At 34.5% G+C, this 26,620-nt stretch overlaps 3 protein-coding genes across 10 annotated transcripts in view; 2 read left to right on the top strand and 1 right to left on the bottom strand.

The window, feature by feature from the left end:
- Nucleotides 1-5: 5 nt before the first annotated feature.
- Nucleotides 6-2,085, top strand: LOC117790607. Its single transcript, XM_034630104.1, has 5 exons — nt 6-246; nt 712-875; nt 1,180-1,270; nt 1,332-1,450; nt 1,513-2,085. Coding segments are annotated over exons 1-5 (513 nt in total). The 5' UTR covers nt 6-244; the 3' UTR covers nt 1,650-2,085.
- Nucleotides 2,086-2,806: 721 nt separating this feature from the next.
- Nucleotides 2,807-10,446, top strand: LOC117790596 (Fanconi anemia group D2 protein). Its single transcript, XM_034630083.1, has 14 exons — nt 2,807-2,991; nt 3,053-3,801; nt 3,855-3,999; nt 4,059-4,127; nt 4,186-4,388; nt 4,452-4,524; nt 4,621-4,790; nt 6,284-6,771; nt 7,234-7,435; nt 7,495-7,617; nt 7,679-8,721; nt 8,780-9,007; nt 9,069-9,288; nt 9,354-10,446. Exons 1-14 carry the CDS (start codon nt 2,911-2,913, stop codon nt 10,027-10,029), a joined length of 4,470 nt encoding a protein of 1,489 aa, XP_034485974.1. The 5' UTR covers nt 2,807-2,910; the 3' UTR covers nt 10,030-10,446.
- A 3,014-nt stretch (nt 10,447-13,460) lies between these two features.
- The window catches only part of LOC117790601 (heterogeneous nuclear ribonucleoprotein R), a 55,358-nt gene continuing 42,198 nt past the window's right edge, over nt 13,461-26,620 (bottom strand). For 2 of the 8 annotated variants that reach the window (XM_034630096.1, XM_034630095.1), the window contains exons 6-11: nt 24,140-24,273; nt 23,947-24,075; nt 23,748-23,888; nt 23,355-23,461; nt 22,770-22,891; nt 13,461-14,876 (exon numbers count right to left, since the gene is read on the bottom strand). In XM_034630096.1, coding sequence (XP_034485987.1) covers nt 14,701-14,876; nt 22,770-22,891; nt 23,355-23,461; nt 23,748-23,888; nt 23,947-24,075; nt 24,140-24,273 — 809 coding nt within the window. In that variant the 3' untranslated portion in view covers nt 13,461-14,700. Of the gene's footprint in view, nt 14,877-22,769; nt 22,892-23,354; nt 23,462-23,747; nt 23,889-23,946; nt 24,076-24,139; nt 24,274-25,489; nt 26,053-26,620 lie in introns of those variants that run through there. The other 6 variants (XM_034630089.1, XM_034630093.1, XM_034630090.1 and 3 more) reach the window with 6 other exon arrangements.

Here is a 26,620-nt window from a genome sequence, read left to right as displayed (position 1 = left end):
GAGGAGAGCTTTGCCTTCAATCTGCGTCGAAGCGTCGCAGCAAACAGAAGCACGAAAAGTGTAGCGTAAAGACGGCAAAATGTGTTAATCAAAAGAAAATGACAAGGGAACTAGAAATAGTTAAAGGAGAAAAGTAAAGAAAAATTTGCAGAAATTCGCATGCAAAAGTGGAAAATTATTGTTTAAATAAGCATTCGCCGCGTGTGACCACAAATCTCAATAGCCTGAATCCAAAGTGTTCGCAATGTAAGCAAATCAAGGAATACACACACAAATCGAGTGCATTTTTGTGCGCTAGTTTCTAATTATGAATTGCACGCCACGGCTGGGGGATGGGGTGATGAGGGTGTTAGAGGGGGAGGAATTGCGTTGTTCGGGGCGACTTTGTTGACTGAAAATAAATAGCCGTAAACGAGTCCTCGTATCCGGATTCCGGAAGGGAGCACGTGCTTGCGTGCAGGCACCAATTGGCCTAAAGTATAAATATTTGCCAGTTCATAAATATCAAATGTGTCAGGTTGCGTGTGCTATCGATTTTGCACAGCCCCGCAACCCCTTCCCTTACCTGTCACCAGCAAAAAATATCGTGTGGTAAGGGGGTTGTAAGGGAATGAACTTTTGCCGGCCGGCATTGGAAACCCGAAAAGGATTTCACGCCTTTAGCCTGTATTTATTTAAGTATATGATTTGCGTTTAAATTATGATTTACAGGGCTGCTATACAATCTTCCGGCAGTCGACCCCGCGAGCGTCTTCTCTACGCCTTTCGTGGTTGGATTGCGTTCGTCGCATTTATGGATCTCGGAACAGCGTTCCGGAGCTACATCGAGCGTCGTAGTTTCCTTGGCGATCACAGCGATACGCAGTTCATTGAAGGTGAGTGCAATTTAAGTATAAGTATATATATTCTGAAAATTTGATAGTCTTGCAAAAAAACGTTCTTACTCCAACTTTTTAAACAAAAATTTTAAATTTTAAGCGATTGGTCATATGTGACATAGTGATCCTTTTTTAGTCAAAATGAATCAGGATGTATACTACACAACTTGTGAGTTTGGTTGAGCTATCTCAAAACACAGCAAAATTATTAATACTTAAGCTTTATGACATAGTAACAATTGAACACTTATCACTGGCTCAAGTAAATCAGCGATATAATTAATATCTAACGATCTTTCAGGTGATTATACCATATCACGCATAATTGGCATGTACTGTCTTCTAAAGGCAATCGCCCTGGTGCATTGTACACTCTACATACACTACAGACCGTGAGTATAAAGTAATAACTAATACGAGCTAAGAACTTAAGTTAATTCTTCCCAAATACAGTGTTGTCAGCATGGGTGGTTGTTCCTTAGCTCTCACTATGGTCTTCTATGCTACTGAAGCACTCTACTTTCGTTCAAGTACTTTGAACTTCTACGTTATCTTCCCATGCGTTTTGAACAGTGAGTTAAAATTTATAAAAACAATAAAATATTTATACTTATATTATTGCATGACTTTACAGCAATAACTCTACTGGGCTTGATCTATATACCGAAAAGACTTCGCCTCTGGGAACCCAATATGGACCTGGATGACGAGAACTCTCAATTATTAAAGTCGATGACGGGCTTTAAAAGGCGTCGTACGAAAAAGCAATAATTTAAGGTTTAAATGAATACATCGAAGCAATTGAAAAACATTAACATTTTGTATGAGGAGATTGAGACACATAAATCAGATGTTGAAACGCATATTAATCCATTATGGACTGCAGTGATGTGATTACAACCATCAAAAAAAACCTTAATTTATTTACATAGCAATACTAACCGAAGCCAAATTAGTGATTTTTTATAAAATTTAGAAAAAAGAAGAAATGCAAGCAAAGCTCTTCATAAATACGTCAATTTCTGACATAATCACTTAATAACATTTTGTACTTCCTTTTAGAAATCAAACATACATATATAATTATAATCAAATAGAGTTAATTACACTTTTAAAATATAAAGAAAAAGAAAAAAAAGGTAACAAAAAGAAGAACGCAAGTTAAGCAAATTTAGTATTCGACTTAAAAGAAATGGCTTTAAATTTACAACCACGTTTATCAAATATTTAAGTATTATATGGAATTTTCCATTAGACTCACAAGTAGTTAATTGCAATATTTGCACATTCAAATTTTATATTTATAGATATTTAAACGATCATATACGAATATATACATATGTATTGCTTTGTATTACACAAATACCAAAATTTATTTTAATGAAAAAAAAACAATAATAGATTTAGAAAAACATGGTTAAAATGCATATATTCAATAAAAATTTAAGTTACTTAATGGTGTTAACTTGTTTTTATTGTCAAAAATATATGTTTATTTTTGAAGATTTCATTAGCTAGCTTCTCAAATCGAATAACTGTTGGCGCCTTAACAGACCGGACACAATATTGTTAGCCATATTGCCAAAAAAAAAAAACCAAAAATTTAAATTGCCGTTTTGCATATTGTGAAACTGTTAAGTGAGGAGCCAATGGCAAATGAGGAGTAACGTGGTCACGACAATTACACAAGATGGCGCTGCGTAGCTGTTACGGGTAATTATCGATTAATTATGTATCGCAAAAGCAAACGATAACGTCAATTCTAAAAAAATATCAAAAATTCGTCAAGATTCGAACAAAAATTCTGCAAAAATTTAAAAAGTTCTAGCTAAAAAATAAAAAATGCTCTTTTCTTAAATTTACCTATTTTTTTTGAGTAAAAATCTAGCCAGATCGTACATTTTACTGGATGGGCAACCCTCGCCATAAGAACGCCGCGCCGAAAAAACATACGTACGCGGCGAATTCTTTTTAAAAGATCGCACTAAAATTGTATTTAAACCAACTCGTTTTGTAATTACTGAGTATTAATATGTATCGAAAATTTAAGAAGCGCGCCAATCCCCAAAAGCCACTCAATGCAATTGACGAGAATACAACATATAAAGTGCCTGTAAGCGATTGCGTTTTTTTGTAATTAAGTTGATGTAAATAAATTGTTAATCTTTTTAAAGCGCATTTCATCAGTGGATAAAACAGATGATGAAATCGAGGCATTTGTCGCCGAGAGTGAGGAGGAGAAAATACCAGCTTCACAGGAGCAAACACAGCGATTTCTCTCGCAGCACAGTATTGCATTGGCTGCTACACTTGGACGCACTCAGTCCTCTTCGAAGATCAACTGTTCCCGCCAACCAAACAGTTTCTTTGAGATGGTGCTCCTAAATGCCGGAGTGCAACTAGATAATGGGGACACGTTTGTGCTATCCTGTGATCATATTGCCATTGTTTCTAAGCTCCGGGATATTCTTGTGCGCTCCCCGAAGTATCCCGATAATATTGAAACCTTTAAGACGGGACTGAATGTTGCCCTTGCGCCCAAATCGAAAATTGCACAGAAATTGCTTAGTGGATGTACCATAGACACCGCTGGAGAAGAGCAGGCGTATCAGTCTCAGAACAGCATGTTTATCAACTTTCTAATGATTGACTTTCTACGTGAGCCTTGCCTGGAGGTGCTGTTTAACAAAATCGAGGAGATTTCTAAGCTGGATCGAGTGCAGACAATTCCTGGTTGTCTGCCATTGCTTCCTCTAATGTTGGCCCAATTGCGCTACTTAACGCTTTCGCATAGCGATCAGATTTACAGCCACATTGAACGGATCTTTAACAATGGCTCAGAGTCTTCCAAGTTGGATATTATAAGTAATGCTGAATTTGTTTTAGATGCCAGCAAACATGATGTTTTCGTGGAGTTGCTCATGTAAGTCAATGAATGATTTCTGATTTACTTTTCTAAATTGATTTCTATTTCAGCATTAACTACTCCAGTAGCAAGGATCTATTTCATTTAGGCACAGTGCAAATGTTGAGCAACTTGTCGCTAAGTGCAAGAACTCAGGGAAAGCTACGAGAACGGATATTGGAGTTCATCAAGGAAGATAGCAGCTGCTCGAATGTGGTATGCACAAGAAGACTTTTATAACTTTATTTTATTGTTAATATTTAATTTCTGCACAGATTCTACCTCATCTGATTCGCCTCTTGCTTAATAGCCTGAATCAGGATACAGACGAAATTATGCGAGAGGTTTGCATTATCTAATACTAAATTGAAATACATATATTAAGTTGTCAACAATTTTTAGCTGGTCTCCACACTGCGTGAAGTCTTTAATTGGCGGCATAGAGCACGTAACAATGACTCTACGGAAATGGTCCGGCCAACTGCCAATGACAAACAATCTCAATTGGAATTATTTGGATTCCTGCAACAGGGTCTAAGGCGCTCCAAGCGTTTCTATCAGATGTGGCAGCGTACAATAGGTGGCCTGCCCGCCACTGAATTCGGGTGCTTATATAATTTCATCAATTATGTATTCGAAATGTTTCTTAATTGTAAACATCTTTGCAGATCTTTTGATTTCATTATGATGCTGCTGCTTGTACACATCAATGAGGATAACACGCTATACATTGAGAATCTTGTGAGTAGGACAATAGATAATAAAGGCACATTATTTATATCTAATATAAAGATAAAAATATAATTACTTTAACAAACACTTTATGCACTTTCCCAGCTGAGACGTCGAATTAAATTGGAACACATGACCGTGGAAATATTGGATGAAGCTAAAACAAATTTTTCGCATATTTTGGAGCAACATATTAGTGTTCTTATGCACATACTACATGACTTTGTGCGCGAAAAGAATCGCATTGTGGCTGAATTTGCCAAATCTGCCTATAGGTAAATTTAATTAAATTAAACTACCTCTAGATGATCTCTTTATTTCAGGGAATTACACCGGAACCGTTACTATAGGATCATAAACCGTTACCGAAATTATCAATATCATCCAATTTTCCATACTTACCCCTTGAAATTTTTTCAAAAACTTTGATCTCTCATAACTTCATAAAAAATTAACCGATTTTCAAGCGGAATGTCATTTTGATCATGATTTGGCCTCTCAATTGATTCTGCATTTAAATTTTTATCATGTAGAAAATTTAATATTTTTCGATTCTAAGCTATCTATCATCCAATTTTCCATACTTACCCCTTGAAATTTTTTCAAAAACTTTGATCTCTCATAACTTCATCAAAAATTAACCGATTTTCAAGCGGAATGTCATTTTAATCATGATTTGGCCTCTCAATTGATTCTGCATTTAAATTTTTATCATGTAGAAAATTTAATTTTTTTTCGATTCTAAGCTATCTATCATCCAATTTTCTATACTTACCCCTTGACATTTTTTCAAAAATTTTGATCTCTCGTAACTTTATCAAAAATTAACCGATTTTCAAGCGGAATGTCATTTTGATCATGATTTGGCCTCTAAATTGATTCTGCATTTAAATTTTTATCATGTAGAAAATTTAATTTTTTTTCGATTCTAAGCTATCTATCATCCAATTTTCTATACTTACCCCTTGACATTTTTTCAAAAATTTTGATCTCTCGTAACTTTATCAAAAATTAACCGATTTTCAAGCGGAATGTCATTTTAATCATAATTTGGCCTCTAAATTGATTCTGCATTTAAATTTTTATCATGTAGAAAATTTAATATTTTTTCGATTCTAAGCTATCTATCATCCAATTTTCCATACTCACCCCTTGACATTTTTTCAAAAATTTTGATCTCTCGTAACTTTATCAAAAATTAACCGATTTTCAAGCGGAATGACATTTTGATCGTGATTTGGCCTCTAAATTGATTCTGCATTTAAATTTTTATCATGTAGGAAATTTGATATTTTTTCGATTGTAAGCTATCTATCATCCAATTTTCCATACTCACCCCTTGACATTTTTTCAAAAATTTTGATCTCTCGTAACTTTATCAAAAATTAACCGATTTTCAAGCGGAATGTCATTTTGATCATGATTTGGCCTCTTAATTGATTCTGCATTATTTGTATCATTTAGATTATTTTATATTTTTTGGACCGTAAGCCATCTATCATCCAATTTTCCATACGTTAAAAACATTTTATTGCTCTTGGTCTCGCTATTTATTTCGATGTCATATTTATTATAAAACGACATCTTAACATTTTTAAATGCTTCAAAATTGATTTATTGTACCGTTTCGTACCGGTACTGATACCGAAACCGAGAGAAAAAAACTGATATAAAACCATTTACCAAAATATTTATTTCGGGATGTACCGGAACCGAAATAGTAGCCTATATTTGTTTCGATTATATTCCCTGCATTATTTTATTTCAGCATACTCTTTAAAATTTGCAACTCGATACAAAAAAATATACTGAAGAAACTGCTGGAGCTGACTTTTGACAAGTCGGCACAACATGTGACCACGATGGCGTTGATATTGATGCGGGAACTGCAGCGCAAGAATCCAAAGCATGTGCAGAATTGTGCCATGTTGTTGCTGCCGTTGCTCGATCGCTTAAGCGACTTGACGCTGCCACAAACACGCCTCGCCATGGATCTACTATGCCACATTGCATTCCCCGAGCCCAAACTGACGAAATGTGCGCCATTGCAGGATCAAATTGAAATGGTGGTCAAGAAGCAGCAGATCAACTGCAGTGAATATGTCAAGAAGCAGGGCATCATTGGCTGTGTGCAGCTCATAGATGCTGTGGCAAGGATTGAGACATTAATAATGGACAACGAAGACTTGCAAACCAGCGTGGAGAGCATTACCTCATTGCCCGATGGACGCAGTAAGCAGGCAGCTAACCTGATAAGTAAGCAAGGCATTACAATTGCCATTTGTATTTAATTTGGCTTATATAATCAGGGAATACGCTTTTCAATATTAAACTGTTATACCGGAAGGACAAAACCCAACTTATTACCACAGTAGTTGTTTCTGGCCTTACCGCTTTGACTCCCTAATTTAAATGAACTCTCTATATCGTATTTAGTAAAAAACAAGACTTTAATTTTGATTCTCAGACAATTCATTTTTTTTGTAAAAAATCATGCCAAAATGGACAAAAATTTTGACTTGAAAAGTTGCTAGATCCAAAGTGTGATCAACTTCAAACCTTCATCAAAACTCAGCCGATTTTGAAGCGGAATATCATTTTGATTATGTTTTGGCACTTACTTCCATTCTGCATTCAAATTATATGAATTTCCTTCGTTAATTTTGATTTTATTAATTATTATTACGGTTCCTGTATAAAACCACTTTTCACTTTTAGTGCTCACCCAGTCAGCGATACGCAACTCACCTGAATTGCTGGCATTGTTCTATGATGAGTTGGCCAGCGTTCTGACTGTGCGCTATTACAATGCCGAGTCGGCTTACATGCTGGATAACAAGTTTCTAATATGGCTGTGCGAACTAATGACCTATCGCTTTCAACAGAGTTTTGTCAGCGAGCATCAAGCGAGTGCGATCAAGTGAGTAGGAGAAGTATACTAGAGGGTTATTGAAATTACAAAATACATACTTATTACAGAGGCATTCAACTGGAATACCAGAAGAACATTAATGAATTAGATGAAACAAATGTAAATACCGAATCAGAAGTGCTCAGTATTGGCATTAACATATCTGAGCTGGTGCTGGCGCCAAATAGCAAGTGAGTCTTACAATAATTGCATAAATTAGTATAGCATTTTATTAACATTTCTTACTTTCAGCGCCTCTAACTCGATTTATGTGCTGGCGCCGCTTTTCAACTTGGTCAGTGTGCTGCACAATCAACGCTATCAGTACAGCCTGGAGGTGATTAACGCACTACTTGGCTGTGCCATCATACTGCCATCGTTCTTTGATGATGCCAATTATTTGGCCATATTTGACAATTATGATGAGGAAATGCAGAAGCAGATTTTAAACATTTACTTCCATACTGTGAACTGGATACGAGTTACAATTTGCGCCTTTGCCTCACAGAAGCATGGCGCGACTCGCAAGCGGGTTTTAATGCGTCTAGCCGATTTAATTTGCATTGAGCAAAGATTGAAGCTACTTTTGTCACATGCACCTGTTGGTTTTGTGCCACCACCTTGTCAGTTTCTAAATAATCCCAAGCAGGCGATGGTACAGCAAGGATCGCGAGACAAACGTCAGGCAGGCAAGGCAAAATCTATTAATGAATCTATCAAAGAAACAGAGGATCAACAGATGGGCAACCAATCGAAACTTGGAGATTTAACCATCAAGTTGGCTCCTTGCAAATCCATAAAATATAAAATAGACTTTGAGCATTTATATGGTCCCTTAGAGAGCTATAGACAGCTTGATGTGGGCATATTACTATTGTTGAAGGAGGAACCCTTTACTCTAAGTCATCCACTGGAGCCTGAAGAGGTTGGCACCCACTTGGGATTGCTGGAATTGCGCTTTATACTTACAGATCTAGTGCATAAGTTGGGTACAGTTGTAAATGGACATCAGGACGTAAACGAAGCAGATTCCTTGAGGTCACATGTGGCCAAACCGGAGCATTTTATGTGCGATTTGCAAGAGTGTCTGGGCGAAATCAGTACACTGTTGATAACCCTGGCTTCCCATATTGATGAGCAGCTGGAAAAAGTTAATAATGTGCACAGCAATTTGGATCTATTTAAGGATAAATTCAATTACGTGAAAACCTGCTTTGGTCTCTGTATACATTTATTTGCCTTGTACTTCTCATGGAACGAGTGGAGTGACAAGTCGCAAGCACAGCTGCTACAATGTAAGTCAAACATCATCTGGAACATGTTTAATATAATTATTATTCATTATCTTTACAGCTTCATTGCGTAATGCATTGCCAGCCGAACAGCGAAAGACAATCAAGAAGCAATCGGTAGCAAATATTGCCACCAAGGTCTTTGATTACTTCCTCAAGTACGAGAAATCGGTGCTAACTATTGGCACAGCTGTGCAGCTCCAGCGTCTGTTGAGAAGTTTGCGCAAGTTGAGCTCTTCCTCCGGTGAGAATGCTGGCAAACGCGCTGCCCAGCAAGCTGAGGAAATACGTAAGTGTTTACTTTGACTGCTCAGTTTTCTTTCTGAGATTAATTTTACAATTGATTTTAGGTAAGACCTGCACTATAATGCTGAAACGTAAGTGGTATCATCACACGGGTAGCATGGAGAAGGGCGCACAGTGTAACATTCACCTAGACGAGCTGGTCAAGGGATTTCTGAAGGATTCTCCATACGAGCGCCAAAAGAACATTTTAAGTGACTTGAACGAGGAGTGCGGGCTCTTGAACAAAAAAGACAAGGCCTTAAATTCATTTCCCAATATTAAAAAGTAAGTTTGAACTCGTAATTTTATGCTGTGATACAAATTTTATTATTTATTTAAAACATTTTTAGAGCCAACTTTCCGCTGATGCTTCGTGGTTTGTGTGAGATTCTTATTACCACGTTAAGCGGTCAGTGTAACACACACAATGATGGCGATCGCTTCAAGCTTTGGGAGTCGACAATAAGTTTACTAAATGGACTGTTAGCCATTGTTCAAAAGGTGGAACAACCTCGTAATTTTGCACTGTTCTTAAAGCACTCGCAGTTGTTTTTAAAGCTGCTGCTACAACATGGTCTTCCAGTACTTGAAACCATTGTGCGCGATAGTCCCGAACGCCTCGTCAAGTTTCTACAGGAACTGCAGAATGTAACCAAGTTCCTGCATAATCTGTGCTGCCATTCAAAGTCGATTAAGAACACGGCCATCATTTGTTACATTCCCAGTCTACGGGAAACACTTGAAACCCTGGTGTTTCGCGTGAAAGCCTTGCTAGCTGCCAATAAGTGTCACGCTGCCTTCCACATTAGCATTTTGGACAACAAGGATTTGCACGGTGATGCAATCAGAACGCCAGCCGGCTCCTTTGCGAACGAGACAAATAGCGACGAGGAAATACCCGCGGATGATACCAGTGTCGATGAGACAGTTTTGGAGGATAACATGACCACCACTAGTGTGAGCAGCTCCACAAGACGCAGCACCATCAATCGCAGTAAATCGTCTTCCCGCAGTAAATGTTTTTAAGAACTTGACAAATATATAAACTTGATTAAACAAAAAAATTTCATCTGTTTTATTCTTTATTCGTTCAATTCGTTCTTGCGAAAAATGAGTCAAGTTTTGCATAGTTTATTTATTATCTGGATGCAATTTTATTTAATTTTTGTATTACAAATAATAACAAATGTATGTATATCAAATATTTTAGTACAATATGCTTCTCACTTTTATTCTCTTCATTAACAATAATTGTTTTGTAAGACGTTAAAGTTTTGCTTCCTTTACTGCTGCTCCTCCTATAATTCATTTTAATTCGTTTGTTCTGAATTTTCTCTTAACTTTCTCTCATAATTGGCGACGTTACTTTCACGGTTAATATAAGTCCCTCACATACGTGTGTTCTGTTGTGATGTTCGTTATAAAATTGTTATTCATAGAGTTGTAAAAAAAAGAACAGTTACAATTAATTTAAAAACAATATTGAAACACACACAAATTATAAGTAAACAGTATTGTAATGGGTAATATAAATAAAGTATCTTGTGGATTGTGCAGCTGATAAAACATATCAAAAGATTTTAAAACATTTTATTATAAAAACAACAGCCTGCTCTGGAAACTGACTTTTAACTCCTTTCTCTCAAAACCTATTCTGCGGAATTGTAGACTGATAAAGATCTCCTGTAGAGTCTCCTAAACAGCTGCGCATTAGCCAATTAAATGTGAATTTGAAATATACATTCAAATTATACTTAAAAATACATTTGCTGAAAAATTTAAAATATAAATTTGGAAAAGATTTGTAGCATTTGATAGTTCAAACGCTTTTAATTAGTATATTTCAAATTACGTCGATGTTTTTTTTTGATTTATTAATTTTTATTGTTTTCTTTATTTGCCAATTTTTCAAAAACTTAAAACATTTTACACAAATTAATTTTAAAAATTGTTAATACGTACGCAGTCTGTTTAAAAGTAAAGTTAGATTATACACGTCTACGTCTACATATACACTATTTACTCATATATATATATATATTTATATATAAAGAGAAAGATATATTTTATATATATGTATGTATATATAGATTTAGTAATTATGATTAAATCTTGCCTTTGCATCATCACAATTCATGTAAAGTTGTTTGTTTTGCTTTTTTTGTTTTGAAATTTTCATAATTTGCTTTTGCTCAGTTTCCACGCGCCGTTTGCAATTTGTTGTTATTGTTGATGTTTTAGTTGTTGTTGCATTTATGATTTATTTGTTGAAATTCAATTTACACACGTATACAGTTATTATTGTTGGGGTAAAATATGTAAGTAATATATGTATTATTAGAGCTGGTTCAAAGGTCAATGAAATTTGCTTGCGCTTCTTTACAATACACAAAAAATGATCAAATTAAAACCAATTAAAGAGCTAAACAAATTAGTTTGGTAATTATTTTAAGCATTAGATCTTTAAGTTTAGTCGTAAAAATATTTTGCTAAAAATTAATATTCATATAGTATAAAATATATAAATATATATAGTTGTTTATATATATATTTATGTAACATAATATTGAAAACTTAAGCGCACAAACAAAACTAATTATTCAAATTATAAACTAATTTTGCCAAACGTTTTTGCTTTCCCGAAAAAAATTAAACAAAATTACAAATTACAATACATATTAACACAAATATATAGGGGGGTTGGGGAGTAGTTTCGAAAGTACAATTTTTAAACTTCCAAAAAGTATGCAATTAATTAATTAAGACCGCAAAGGCAGCAACGGTACATAATTAACTCAGTTTAGTATTATAGATATTTGTTTTTCATTTTTAATTATTTTTTTTTGTTTTAAAACTTGAACGGATTGTTTAACAGGTTGCCAATTTGTTTTGTAGTTTACAATAAAAACACATTAACAATTAAGACTTATAAATAAGATTACAAATTTAAAACAATATAAAATCAGTACAGTATCAAATTAAACAAAACTTTATCATTAAGCATATGTATACATATATATTTGCAATTTGAATTGGGTTCAGGTTTTTTTTTTTTAAAGTCACCAAAAGAATTTCGAAATTTATTTAAGACAAAAATAAAAATTTATCATGCAAATAAACAAAAAAAATAATAAAACGCTGCGGCGGCGTTCGATAATTTATTTAAAATTTCATACTATTTGTTTGTGTGTGTTAAATATAAAAAAAATTTTAATTGATTTTTAATATAAGTAAAAAAAATGCATAACGAAACTTAGTAAAATTTTGTTGTTTAAATTTGTTTACTGTTTTAGATTATGTAGTTAGAAAATGGCGCACACTTTGCTGCTGGGTGTACCTCTAATTATTAGGTGTGTGTGTGTGTGTGTGATTGTATATGTGAGTGTTGTACTAAATTTAAGCTTAACTATGGTCATTTAGAATTTGTCGTAAATGTTCTTATTGTTGTTTGTTTTTTTCTCTTGTTAATATATGTATCATTATTATTTTTATTATTATGTATTAAAGTTTTTTGCTGGTGTTGCAAATTTTTGCGCAAGTTTAAAAGTATTTTTTTTCTCATTTTTGTTTGTGTTTACTTTAGGCAACTGCTTGGTGTGTGTGTGTGTTTGTGTGTGTCTGTATTTGTATCTGCGAGTGTGTCTAATTTTAAAATATCATATATTCCGTTTTTTAGGCGCTTGCTGAACAATGTTTATAGATACGTTATTTATAAAAAACACACGCCCGTTTTCCAACATCATCTTAACCTTTCTTTATCTTTTAGCTTTACCATTATCATTTTTGTATTCTTGTTTTCGTTTCGTTTTTGAGTTAAAAATTGGAAGTTTTGTTTGTTGTTAGTTTAAAACTAATTTAATGGTTTATACATTTTAGTTATTTTTACTTAACTTTTTGCTTTACTTGAGATCTAGCAAAAAAAAAATCAATGACCGAAAAATAAAAATTTTGCAAAATTTTCTCATGAAAAAAAATCAGGCAAGTTATTGTTGATTTTTGTTTAGATGTTTGTTGTTGTTTTGTATAGGCATGGAGTTACAGTTAAATAATGCTTATATATGCATATATATCTCTCTATATAAGTAAGTATATAGGGTACCAGTTTCAATTGGCTATGAAGCATTTTTCCAGCAAGAAAAAACATTAAAAACAAAAACAAATATTTATGTAAATGTTTAGTTTTGAGTTAATTAAATTGTATAAAGGAAGGGGGCTGCTGCTAGACGCGTTGGCTAATTGATTTCATATATAATTATGTTTAATTATTAATTTGTTATTTCTTCGTTATTAAATTCCCTATAATATTATCGCTTATTTCGACTGCATGTGATGTGTGTGTTTGTTTGTTTGTTTGTTTTTCTTACTAATTCGTTGCTTATCGATAGCAGCTTTTACTTCTGCTCTGAGTGTATCTGTATCTGATTCTGTAGCTGATGCTGTTTGCTGTATTTCTATCATTTTCTTGTGCAATTTCTTAGCTCTACTTTGTTGTTTGTTTATTACTCATAATTGATTTCAAGTTACCTAAACTAGTTTGCAATTAAATCGGAAAGTCTTGCCAACTTGCACCGCTATCAAGACATTATATAATAATGCCAGCTGTTGTGCATTAGTTATTTGTTCTCTCACTTCTCTATGTATCCAATTTAATTAGTTAATATTTTTATAAATTTTTTTCGCATTGTTTTTTCTTGTTCTTTTTTTTTGTTTTTATAATTTTCAGTCAATGTTTCTTCATTAAGCTTTGCTTTTGAATTACTTTTTATCAATTTGAATTCGTTTTGAATCAATTCATTAGAGCTTTTTCCTTATTTTTTTTTTATTTACAATTGAGGGGATAATTTTGTTAGTATTATTTTTATTATTGTGTGCATCTCATAATTAAGTCCATTGAATTTTCAATTTGATTCATGTTTATACAAATAGTAGTAAAATGTTAATATAATTAATTTCATTTCATTTTGTCATAACGTTTTTTTGTTTTTCATCTTTTGAATTTGGTTTATGAGTTTTCTATGTATAAAAAAGTTTTGCTTAAGTTTTAAAATCAATAAGAGCCTAACTGCAGTATATTGATATAAATATATATTATATAGTTGTAGTTTTGTTTGTTTCTTTTATTTTTATTTTTTTTTTGTTATATATGCTCATTATTGTATCGACTTTCAAGTTAAAAACGTACGTAGTTCTCGAATTTTAAAAAGGGGCTTACATTTTCAATTAAAAATGCTCTAATTATTTATGATTCTCAATCTAATTTCATACTTGTTTTTTATGCTTGATTTAAACAAAATAAGTTTGCAAAAATGCTGCGGCAAGTCTATTTATCTACGGTTTGTTATATTCATTATAGATATATAATTTTTTTTCGGATTTATAGGTAGAAGAGAAAGAGAGAGAGAGAGGGAGATGTGTGTGCAAAGCAGTAAAATTGATATATATGTATATATATCTATATGTTTTCAAGGGTTAAGCCCAATTGCTAAATGTTTATAAAGGATTTATTGCTTTTTTTTTTCTTAAGTTTTTTGATGCTCTCAATTGAGTTAGAAAAGTTGAAGTATAGATAGATACATATATGCTGTAGTTGCTGTTGTTGTTGTTGGTTTTGGTGTGCTTCTAAAATCCATGTTGTTGTTGGATGATTATTAACTGTTTGTTGCAGTTGCTGTTGCTGTTGTTGTTGTTGTTGTGGTTTTAACTCCATGCCGAAAACGTATCCATATACCACTGATCACCATTTGTGCCTAAGGGTTGCTGTGGTAGCGGTAAACTGCCCCAACTGCCGCCATTTCCTATCAAACCGCTCTGGTAACGTCGCTTAACATCTGCCGGATTTTGGTGACCTCCATCGAACTTACGTTTACCGACTACTGCAGTTGACCAAACACACAGCAGGAGTATGCAATGTTGTTGTAGTTGTAGTATAGGTGTGTGTGTATGTGTGTGTTGTATTCGTTTGTGTGTGTGGATGTGGAACGGTTTTAAAAAGAGAAAAAAGAGAGAGTTAAAATTGTTGTTAATACTACAAATGGAACAGAGTTCTTTGGCTATTATTTTGGTTTTTCTTTTTCAATTTCAGCTGGGCTATGGGATTTGTCAATTATAATATTTATTATTATTATTATTACTTTTTTTTTTTTTTTTTGGTTAAAAGACACACAAATTTATATAGATTTTATATTAGTTAGCTCATTTTATTGTTGTTTTGTTTGCGTACAATTAGACAACAAAATGTGTTGGAAGTTTTGTTATTTGGACATAAACGTCAGGGACTTATTCGTACACAGATGTATGTGTATGTGTGTATGTATATGTGTGTATGTGTGTGTAAGGGAGCTTTTGTATGTACGAGTGCATATGTGATAAAACGTTATACATGATATTATCGCTTTGTAAACAACATGAAACATTTAAGTATGTATTTTTTGTATATATTAAATGAAGTGAAGTGAGTATTAAGTGGGCGGTGGGGGGAGTATTGTTTGTCTGGCAGTGGGGAGAGAGGAATTTCTTGACACCTATTCCCACGACCGATCTTCAAATGGAGCGCTGTAGCTTGCTTGTTGCTGTTGTTGTTGCACGTAATTTGCTTGCAGTGTGTCTTGTTTGCCTGTTATTCGTCAAAGAATTTGGAATTTTGCCTATTTGCTTGGGTCTTGATTTTGATTTTGTTGAGGGTTTCTTCTTGTAAAATGTTGAACTGATCTGCTCTTCAAAAATAATGTTTGGGGCTTGAGGGGGGGTGGTTGAATTTAGCAATATCAAAGTCATATTGTTGTGGTTTTTTTTTTGTTTGTTTTGATGTTGCCATTGTTTTATGAAATTCAGTCAAGATATCCCGTTAGCCACTTTATTTGGACAAATCGCCATTACAATATAACTCCAGACGCTCATAACTGAGATGATTTATTTGAATCCCACACAAACTTGTGTAACCTAACAGCCACACAGATATTTGTTACCATGGAATGTCCAGAGCAAAGTATGTCAAACGGTGCGGTAACGCCAGGAATTGCGCACTCTTTGCGGTAGACAAGACGGAACCTAAAACTCAAACCTAAGAAACAGATCTCAAGCCATGAGGCTGACAGAACACGTGCTTGATTCTTGGCCAAAGCTGTTTTCTATTATGAGAATGGCAGCGAAAGAGAGTGAGGAAAGAAGGAGAGAGAGAGACAGATTGATTTAATATAAACCAAAAAAGTTGTACTTTGTTGGCATTCAAAAGACTCTGCAGACACGCATTGTTTTATTATTTAATTCTGCTCTTAAGGCAATACTCAATGGGAAGGGATGAGGATAGGAACGAGTGGGGCTAGGGTCAGCTGGGCTTGCGCTTGGGCATGGAATTATGGCACCCAAGGGCTTAGCATAATCAAAATTCCGCAACTGGGGACCACGTGGCATGCAGCAACAACAGCAGCAGCAGCAGCAGTAGCAGCAGCCAGCGGCGTCTCTGCCAGAACGTGCCACATCTATGTTGCAACAAATACTAAACTAACGTCTACATCTACATCTACATCTGCTTCTTCTTCTTCTTCTTCTACTTCATCTTATAGGTAATATAAATGCTGCAGCTGAAAGGAAGCTAAAAAGGAAAATGTGAAGCTGAAGAAAATGAAATTGAAAATGTGGCTGACATTGAGGAGGATGTTGATGATCTTAGTCTCAGCCGATGAGATATACGATGATGATGTTGACGACGACGATGATGATGATGAGGATGATGATGATGATGAGGAGCTGCATAGTCTGGACAGTTTTTATCAGGTGAGTTCTGTCACACATATGAAAATGAAATCAAGCTAATTGCTGCCATGTGGCAATGTGGCAAATGTGTCGCCCTCGCATAACCCATTGAAAATTGCCGCATGGGGTATTATATGGCTAACGGAGACGACACTCCAGGGTGCTCTACACCTGTGCCAAGGTGTCGTTTCATCTGGTGGCGCCACCTCCCCGGACCTATCGTCTAACTACGTTTTAAAACCCCTACAGCAATCAACACCAAGCAGACTCCACTCGCCACTCTCATCCTTCTGTCTTCTGTCGAAACCAAGTCGCCATAGTCAGTGTGTTAAGAACTGTAGGCAGTGCCACTTCACTTCACCACATACATCCCTCGTTGCCATTTATTGAGCTGTCGAACAGTGGGAAAGGGACAGTGGGACGGAGCAGAAGAGGACAGCAATTGGCTAGGCAGCAGCATCATGAGCCATGGCCACACATATGAGACCCTACCCACCCTCCTACCTCTCTACTCCATCCCCCTTCTTGCCCACCTCCCACACAGTTTGCTACACATTTCCTCTAGTGCCATTTCGTATGCTTTTCTGTGTTATTTGTTTCTGCTCTCTTCACTTCCCTTCCCATCTCTGCCTTCTCCTCTCCTCTAACTACACTTCAGTAACTTCCTTCCATATTTTTCTGTTGTTGTTTTCCCGCAGACTTCCTTTACTTGTGCTGCTTGTTGTCCTTGCCAGCTTCAGAGTCTGAAGCTGCCCATTTCCTCCACGTCCATTCAGACCTGTATTCACATTCATATCATCTACATTCATTCACACTCAACTTGTCGGACTGAGGAACCTGACTGAGCTGGCATTGCTTTGATGCCTTCTGCTCAGTTTCTTATGCTTATGACTCAAATTGAGAGAAACGATTCTAAGTTTGAACAAAATTCAATTTAAGTAAGCAAATAAAAAGTGGTTTTACTAAACTATTTTAAATTTAGCAAGATTTATCAATCACTTCTTTTAAAATAATTCCCGTTATTGAAAAATTAGAATTTTAATTTATTGAAAGTGTAAAATTTAGTTCTTAGTTCCATTATTTAATGTCTTTAAAGTCCTAGGTTTTATCCATTTTTTTAAATTCACCTTTTAAAAAATTTCATAAAAGTGTTTTTTTGTAAGCTTACTTAATAAAATCTAGTTATATATATTTAGAACAATTTTAATATGAAAGAATAACATTTTATTTGGGAAAAAATAACTTTGTTCACTTTTCTTATTATTATTATTTTTTTTTTGATAAAATATAAAATAAATAAACATCAATATATATATTTAATTAACAATTATCGTCTTCAAGGCTTGATTTACTTTAAAATGCAATGCAAGTTTAATATAAAATAATAACATTTATTTGGGAAAAATAACTTTGTTCACTTTTCTTATTATCATTTTTTTTTGATAAAATACAAAATAAATTAACATCAATATATATATTTTATTCACAAATTACTATCATTCAAGGCTTTTATTTATTTTTTAAAAATTTATTTTCCTCGTGTGGAAAATCATATATCACATATGTGTTAAAAGTATTTTGCAGTGTATACACTTAGTTAACCTACTGCATAGCACTCAACACTTGGCCAGTCTGTAGACCCTGCAACTGTTTAAGCCCTTCGGGTCGAGCCTTTTTTTCTATTCCCCTTCGACTTCTCAGGAGGCACTGTGCCACGGTGTGTGTGATGTGTGTGTGGTTTTTTGGCCCATGGAAATCTGATGGTTCCAAGGCTATTTGGCAACAATTTTGAAACGTTTTACGGCCTCTATGTGATGATCTGAAGAAAAAGGAGAAGAAGTATGCAGCTGCAGCGCCTAAATGATGCAATGAAAATTAGTTGCAGGGGTAAGGTGGGAGTGGTTAGGGCAGAGGATATATCCTGACTCTTTGTTGTCAGCAGCTTTATGGTGTCATTTCATTTGTTTGAATTTGCCTTGTCTTTGACTTCCAGCTTTCAGCCTGATTCTGAGTTGGAATCTTAACTTGTCCTTTGATTATTAATAGCACACGCATGAGAACCAGAAGTGCTAAGAATAGTTGTGAGGGTAAGGAGTAGTTCAATAGTTTGTTGTATCTTTTAACAGTGACATGGAGTATGCAAATAGTTAGTTAGTTCCGTTCCAAGTTTCCTTTCTTTGATGCGATGCGATTTAACATCTACATTTGTTCCTTAAAGACAAACAACCAGAAATAACCACAACAGCAACAACAACTGCAAAGCGCCCTCACATGTCCGCATGTCCAAGACCATAAATAATTGCTGTCCTGCATAAAGGGGGTTTTGATTATGTTTGGGCTTTAATAGCAAATATCCTGCAAAGCTGCAGAGCAAAGTTTATTATTATTTATTTATTAGGGCTGCCAATTGAGAAATTACTTGTACATAATTTATTAAGAAGGATAGCCAATATTGCTACTAAACCTAGCTATTTAGTTTCTTATTCTTTAAAAATCTATAAAATCATTTATTTTTCTTAAATTTGTAATGAAAATTGTTTTTTTCTTAAATTAAACTACATTTAGAGAAAAAAAAAATTTAGTTTATTGTTTTGTTTTATATTTAGAAACCAGAAGTAGCTTTTTATCTACTCTTATGTTTAATATCAAGTATTTTGAACTCCGAATATTTGAGTTTTGAGTTATTAAACTTAGTATGTAGTTTGATATGTCAATATATAATACATTTGCATGCTTAAACTCACAAAAACAAAAAAAAAACTATAAAAAAAGTGTTACTGAAAAAAAAACGAAAGATATTAAACGTGCAGGAATCTTAGCCGGCGACTTTCACTTTAGCTTATTCGGTTATCTTATGAGGTTGAAGATGTCCGCTTAAAGCGCCAATTTCACAGTGTTTGGCAGCTTGTTAAGCATAAGTCCAAGCTGCTTCAAGAAATAAACACAAATTGGTTTTAGGATTGAGATCTTTCACTCTTTGATGGAAAACTGGTGTACATGAACCGTTCTATCTGCGTGTGTATGTGTGGTTTTTTGTGTGACTTCCCTCAAAGGCCAAGATCACGTTCACAGAGATCACCTGGGCGCCGCTTTAAACACAACGCATTTTAATTCAATAACACTTAATCTAATAGTTCTTACAGCCTGACAAACTATACATGTAGCTACTCTATATCCTGTTGTGCCATAAATAATATGTAAGTCGAAAAAGAGTGGCAAAAGATTGTGCATCAATAACTTTGTAACTTATGTGTAAAACACCTGATACCAAAGATTAAACAAGAATGAAAATGAAAAAGAAAAAATACTGAAAAGTTGTCTTGAAGGAAATTATGTAAAGGGCTGAGGGAAAACGCCAAAGTCGTCGCCTGTCAGCTGCAAGCGGATAAAGATTAACGGATAACGGCCAATGTACAACGAACATCGTATTTTTTTTGATTACTTTTTCCATTTCTTTAAGTTTTGATCTAAAATAGAAGGCGTCATCCTCTCGCTGACTGTTTCCTGCGAGTCCTTTGGTTGAGCCAAATCCGCCCCAAAGGAGTCGATGCGAAGCCAAAGTTATGACACGCCCCAACACTTCCAGCTGCTGCTGTATTCAGCTGCCACCTTTGCAAATGATTTATGTAAGGTGTAAACTACAGCAAGCTCTCTGGCTCCTGCTGCCTGTTCTGCTCCTTTCCTTTTACTGTTTCCCAGTTCCATGGAGTAGTTATGGATATCATCCTCCTGTGCTGTGAGAGCATTCTTGCCACACTCTTCCATTCCATTTCTTCTTGTTTCTGCTGTCCAAAGTTGTTGTTCTTCTGAAAGACGTTTTCATTCTCTGCATAAAATACTCGGCAAATATTTTATTTATTACACACACACACATTCTGAGTATCCTTCAGACCATGCCAATTGGTTGTGTGTGTGTGTGTGTGCTGGTCTCTGCCCCACATCCACATGGTGGTCCCAATGTGTATACTTTGTGCCACTGCACGTCTTATGCGACTCCAAGGCACAGTTCTGCTTGGCCTTAAATTCCCTGGGAGCTCTCACCTCACTCGCCTGATTGAACTAATTCTGGCACCACTCTGCACTTACACCCTGTGAACTAGTTTTCTTCATTTCCTTCATGATTTGCATACGCATATTCGGTACAGCTTTGATTCCAACTTTCTTGTTACTTGTTTTCTTTTCGCTGTTTGTTCTCCTTTGTTATCCTTACGCCTACGATAACCTTGGCACCTAAACGAAATGTTACGTGAAAACGTTACTGTCCTCACATTCTTTAAATCCTAGGGGCTGATCGACCTGATCGCATCTTTATATCCCTCAGCTGATGGATGATCCAGACAACCCTTCACCTCCATAATATCACATGCCAGTAGCTGTGTGCGCGTGCGCGTGGAGGTAAGCCAGGCATGGCGCGAACGAAAACGCGAAAGGTTCACCGATAAACGCGAAAACAGCCACCACGGAAAAAAAAAAAAAAAAAAAAAAAAAAAAAAAAAAAAAAAAAAAAAAAAAAAAAAAAAAAAATCACGCCATGGTTTAGAGATAGAGATGGTGATATTGTTATATATTGTTTGATTAGAGATATGAAGAGGAATAGAATACACAAATGTTGGAAATACATGTTTGCTTAAGTGTACAATGTTAGCTGTCATACCACTGTTGGAACCATGTCATGCTGAACATGTTCATACCAGCGTGCGCCAACCGCTATACAACGCATGTCATATGGTTATAGTAACCGTTCGCCACTGTTCCATCGCTGTTCCCGTCGCCAGTTGCCATGTTGCTGTTGAAATTGTTCAAGAGGGATGGCGATGTTGATGTTATGAATATACGGCACAGACCGCAGTTGTTTCAGCACGAACGCGAATGCAACGTTTAATTATACGCCGTCAAACACATGCCGTGAACGCCCACGTCGCTCTTGTTAAGTCTAACTATATGTACTGTTATTAGTAATATTTGTTGTATTAGTTGTCAGAGAAAGAGCGAGAGAGTTCAGCATCTTTGCAGAATTGAAGGAGAGAGTTCAGGAAAGGAGCAAAAACAAACAGAATGACAAACAACATCAAAAATGAAACGGACATGCAAACAAACGATAAAAATGGAGAGACAGACACACAGAGAAATAGAGAGAGAGTGAGAGAGAAAGTAGAAGAGCATTGACATATAAAACTTGCAAATATGAAATAAAAATAGTGAGGTTATGTTCAATCAAAGTTTGGTTATGTTTGTGCGCAAATTGGTTAAAATTGTATGCCAATTGTCAATTAATTGTTAAGACTCAATCTAGCTGGATACTGGCTGTGGTAATAGACTTAAAGGGTAAGGTGGTGCCAAGGTGTGTGGGTGTATGTGTAGGTATGTTTTGTGTGGAGTGTGTAATGTGTGTGTGTGTGTGTGTGTGGAGAGGGGCGAAGGGCACGAGCGTACAAGTTAGTGGGCAGCGCGCTTACTAACCTTAAATAACTAACTAAAATAATAATAATACATGATGATAGAGAGACGATCAAAAAACGATAAATTGATGTGATGAGAAAAATAAATCAAACATGGCATATATTTGATGATAACTTAAAGTTGTAAGCTGCAGACCAATTAGTTTGATTAATTGTTGACCAAGTCAAGAATCAACATGAAGAGTGGGGTTAGTTTGCTGTGGTAGCTTAGTAGCAAATACATTTATCTAAAAGTTAAACTAAATATTGTTACCTAACAATTATACGCTCGGTTGTTCAAAATGTGGCTCAACCACTTTTCTCATTATTCAAATATTCAAATATTTAACTACGATAACTACATAATCAATTATTAATCATTATTATTTGTTATAATTAATCCTGGCATTCTTCGTTCTTATTCTCGTTTTTCTCTTTCTCTCATTTTTGGAGCCACTGAGAGCTCGATTAATTGTGTAGTATATATTAGAATATACTACAGATGATTGACATATATATTTTATATATTTATTTTTGTCTTTGGATTTCACTTATTGGCGTATTTGCCCAACTTACCGTATTCACGGGGCATCGGCGTGCGCAGCGGCATACGCGCCCCTGGAAGGCGCATGGGCGTGATGGACATCATGCTGGGATGTGTCGGCGACAGGTTTCTGTATGGAGACAATGTTTCAAATCTTTACAAGGCAACCAAAGGGTGTATGTTATTGATTGTTATTGATTATCATTATTATCATGTGATGGGGAGTTTCAGTGAATCAACAAAGAAGTGGGTGTGTGGAGGGATCATCCATGTGATCACGGCCCGATAAAAAGAAAGAAAATATAATAAAAAACAATATATAAATTAATAACTTGAATCACATTCGTAAACTGGATAATGGCGACTTGAAAAGCAAACAGTTATTTATTCATTTCAATTACAATTCGAAATATATTCGGCCAATTTTTATGCAATTTCTTTTATTTGCATTGTTTTTTAATTTTTGGAATTTTGCGCCAATTAAGTGTTGTGCTAGACAAGGATCACAGGTGTGTGTGTGTGTGTATATATATAAATAAAAGCGTTGCATGATTTATTTATTTGTTGTTCGTTCTTGCAACGCTTTAAGTCTTTAGCTTGCCACAAAAAGTACTCACCCAACAATTGCCGGACGCGCCTGCATCATTTGCATCATGCGTCTTTCGCGTGCGCGCAGAATTTCCTCCTTTTTCTTTTTGTCCGATGGCGGTTTGGCGAGTGAGACCTATTATTAAATAAATTCGAAATATTATAATAATCAAAAATATTCTGCAAATAAATTTGTTCAGTTTTGACAAGGTTTCAATTGTTTAAGTACTAATTTATTTGAAATTACAATAAATTTTTAGTTGAAATATTACAAATACTAATAGATTTAAAAATTATTGTTGAAGAAAATTTCAGCTAAGAAATTTATAAGGCCGGAATCAAAATATTTTCAACTTTTTGTAAAAAAAAAATAAATTTGATCATACTATATTCAAATTTGTAGCTAAATCATTAACACTCACCTCAATATTCGAGGCGCCGACCTCCTTGCCATTAAGGCCACGCATAGCTTCGACGGCGCTATCACGATCCTCAAAGTGTATAAAGGCATAGTCTTTAATTTTCTTAACGCGTTCCACTTTGCCATATTGCTCGAATTGTTCCTATAAATCAGCATATTCTTAATAGCTGGAATTTGTATTATATTTAACTGTATTTTACCTTCAGTTTTTCCTCTGTAACATCTTGCGTCAGATTTCGTACATATAGCACTTTAACCTTGGACATTGTTTGTTCATCCGGCTCCTCCTGTGGATCGGCCCAGTCGACTATAATATCACATCCCCAAACCTACAATAAAAATATACAATAAAATTAACTATATGGTTATTTATAAATAGAGTTGAATACTTGCCTTAATTCTACCAGTGCCAAGTCTCCGTTTGGCCAAAGAAGCCGCCTTGTGTGACTCGTATTCGAGAAAGCAGAAACCGCGATTCTTTTTCTTGTCATCCGGCGAGCTATAGATGATCACCTCGTAGAGGCCAGCTAGTTTTTTTTTTATTTTTCAAAAATGTATTATATAAGTTATGAATATCTTTGATTTTGTTTTTGTAGATAGAGATTAATTAAATGCAGTTCTACTAAATGATTATGATTAATTTGTTCACACACACATATAGAGAAATACAACAAAAAAGTATTTGTATTGACAGCATTTGAGTATATGTAAGTGTGTCTGTGTGTGTGTGTGACAGAGAGAAAGAGAGAGCGAGTGTGAGTGAAAGAGAGTATGTATATTTGGCTATATGTGATGATCAAGACGGCATCAATAACCGCAGTGTTTTTTTTAATTTTTTTTTTTTAAATAAAATTCATTTATAAATGTGATTTTGAAAACCAATGCCAACCAATTCCTGCTTTAGTTACAACTTTTCAAATATTTTTGAAAAAATAGATGCGCTAAGCTTAACGTTGTATTTGTGTATGAACAGACTTTTGTTATACATAGAGAAAGATATATTGTATATATATGTATATATAAATAGAGAGAGATAGAGAGCGAAAGACACACTTAGAACATTGGAAAGTAAACAAAAATTAACTTGGATTCGATTGTTGAACTAAAAATAATACGCTTATTGAAAATAGAGCACACACTGAACTTCGAACTTTATTTTTGGGTATAACAAAAACAATAACAAGATAGTATACACTGAGAAAGACAGATATATAAGTTATAGTATAGCGACAGAATTTGAGAATTTGTTTTCTTCAATTGAGAGAGTTGAGAATTGGGTGGGGGGAAGGAGGGTTACACGTTTGCAGAAAGTGTTTTCTCCAGTCATTACCACAGTTATATGTCAATATGAATGGCCAGAACAATCGATTATCGACATCGATTACGATTACGATTTTAGCATACGAATTATTGTCGATTCTTCAAGTTAAAGTTAACCAAATTGTTGAGATTTCATTGGTTTGCTGTGTGCGCGATTTTTTGTATAATATAGATTTATATTTTATGTATTAAGGTATAGGAATAGGTTATATATATTGTTATATGTAAGATTGAAGTCTGCGCTAAAAAAAAACAAAAAGATATGAGTCTTTTGGTTTTTCTGGTTTGTTTTGTTTTTCAAAAATATTCAAAAATGTGTTTCTATTTTGCTTTTTTTTTTTTGTCGAATTGTTTAGCTACAGGTTTTCAATGTCAACAAATTGGGCACATTTTCAAATCATAAGTTGAATGTGTTACAATTAATTTTTTGTTGTATTTGCTAGCAGAAAATAGATAGAGAGGACAGCTTGATATAGGTGAAGGGTTAAGAGTTTTTGGAGTTAACACGGAGGGCAAAAGTTCTCAATTTAAATTTTAAAATGTTGAAGTTTTACCCGCCGGTTGGATGATTAAATCTCGTTTTCTTGTTGTTGATTTTGAAAGCATTTTAAAAGCGAAAATTGCAAAACAAAAATCCAATTTATTCACTCGTTTTGTTATTTTTTTTTTATTCCAATTCTGGCTGTCTGCAAGTATCGCCCCTAAAAAGTTTGCCTTACTTTTTTTTTGACCAATTTCATTTTATTACCAATTCGCTGGGAGTTTTCGGGGGTTTGGTTTTAGCTGGTTTCATTTGTTTTGTTTTGTCTGGTTTTTGTTTGTTTTTTTTTTTTTTTTTTGAATCACTTACGTGCATGTTTAGAAAATTCCTCAATTAATTCGTCACGATCTCTAGTTTTAGGTATATTGCCGACAAATAGCCGGTGATTGTTAAATGATATCGTAACACCAATCTTTTTGCCTTTCCGAATTTCAAAATCATTTAGCTGCAATTGTTTAAAAGTTCACACAAAACAAAAGAAAATTTTGGTTTGCTATGAAAAAATTTTTATCCATTTGGTACTGCAACTTTTTTTTTTTGACAATTTGGGTTGGGGTGAAAATTATGGTTTGTATGTGTGCGTGTTGTTGGGTGTGTGTGTGGATGTGGTTGTGGTTGTAAAGTGTGTTTGTGTGGACTTAAAAAATTGTAAGATCTAAGCTTAGCCTTAGTAGGTATAGTTGTAAATTAAGTTCTTAGTTAGTTTCTCTTTGAGTGCGTGCCAAATAAAAAGGAATTTATGAAATATTTTATTAAATTTTTAAGTATAGTTAATTTGTTGTTCAACTAATAATTGTTTATATGTACGTGTTTACTACCAAAAACTAATAACATTTGTTTTAATCTTGCGCTAAAAAGTCATCCGAAGTTTATTTTTTCATATACCTTTCAAAGACACATCTTACCTTTTCAGAAGAATTTTTTAATACCAATTTCAGATGACCTTATAGCGAGTATAATAAAAAAAAAAAAAAGACGCCTATGAGGTATAAATAATTAGTAAATACATATGC

Source organism: Drosophila innubila (genome assembly GCF_004354385.1).
Source record: "Drosophila innubila isolate TH190305 chromosome 3R unlocalized genomic scaffold, UK_Dinn_1.0 2_E_3R, whole genome shotgun sequence".
Classification (NCBI taxonomy): domain Eukaryota; kingdom Metazoa; phylum Arthropoda; class Insecta; order Diptera; family Drosophilidae; genus Drosophila; species Drosophila innubila.
This window is presented reverse-complemented; position numbering and strand designations above follow the sequence as displayed.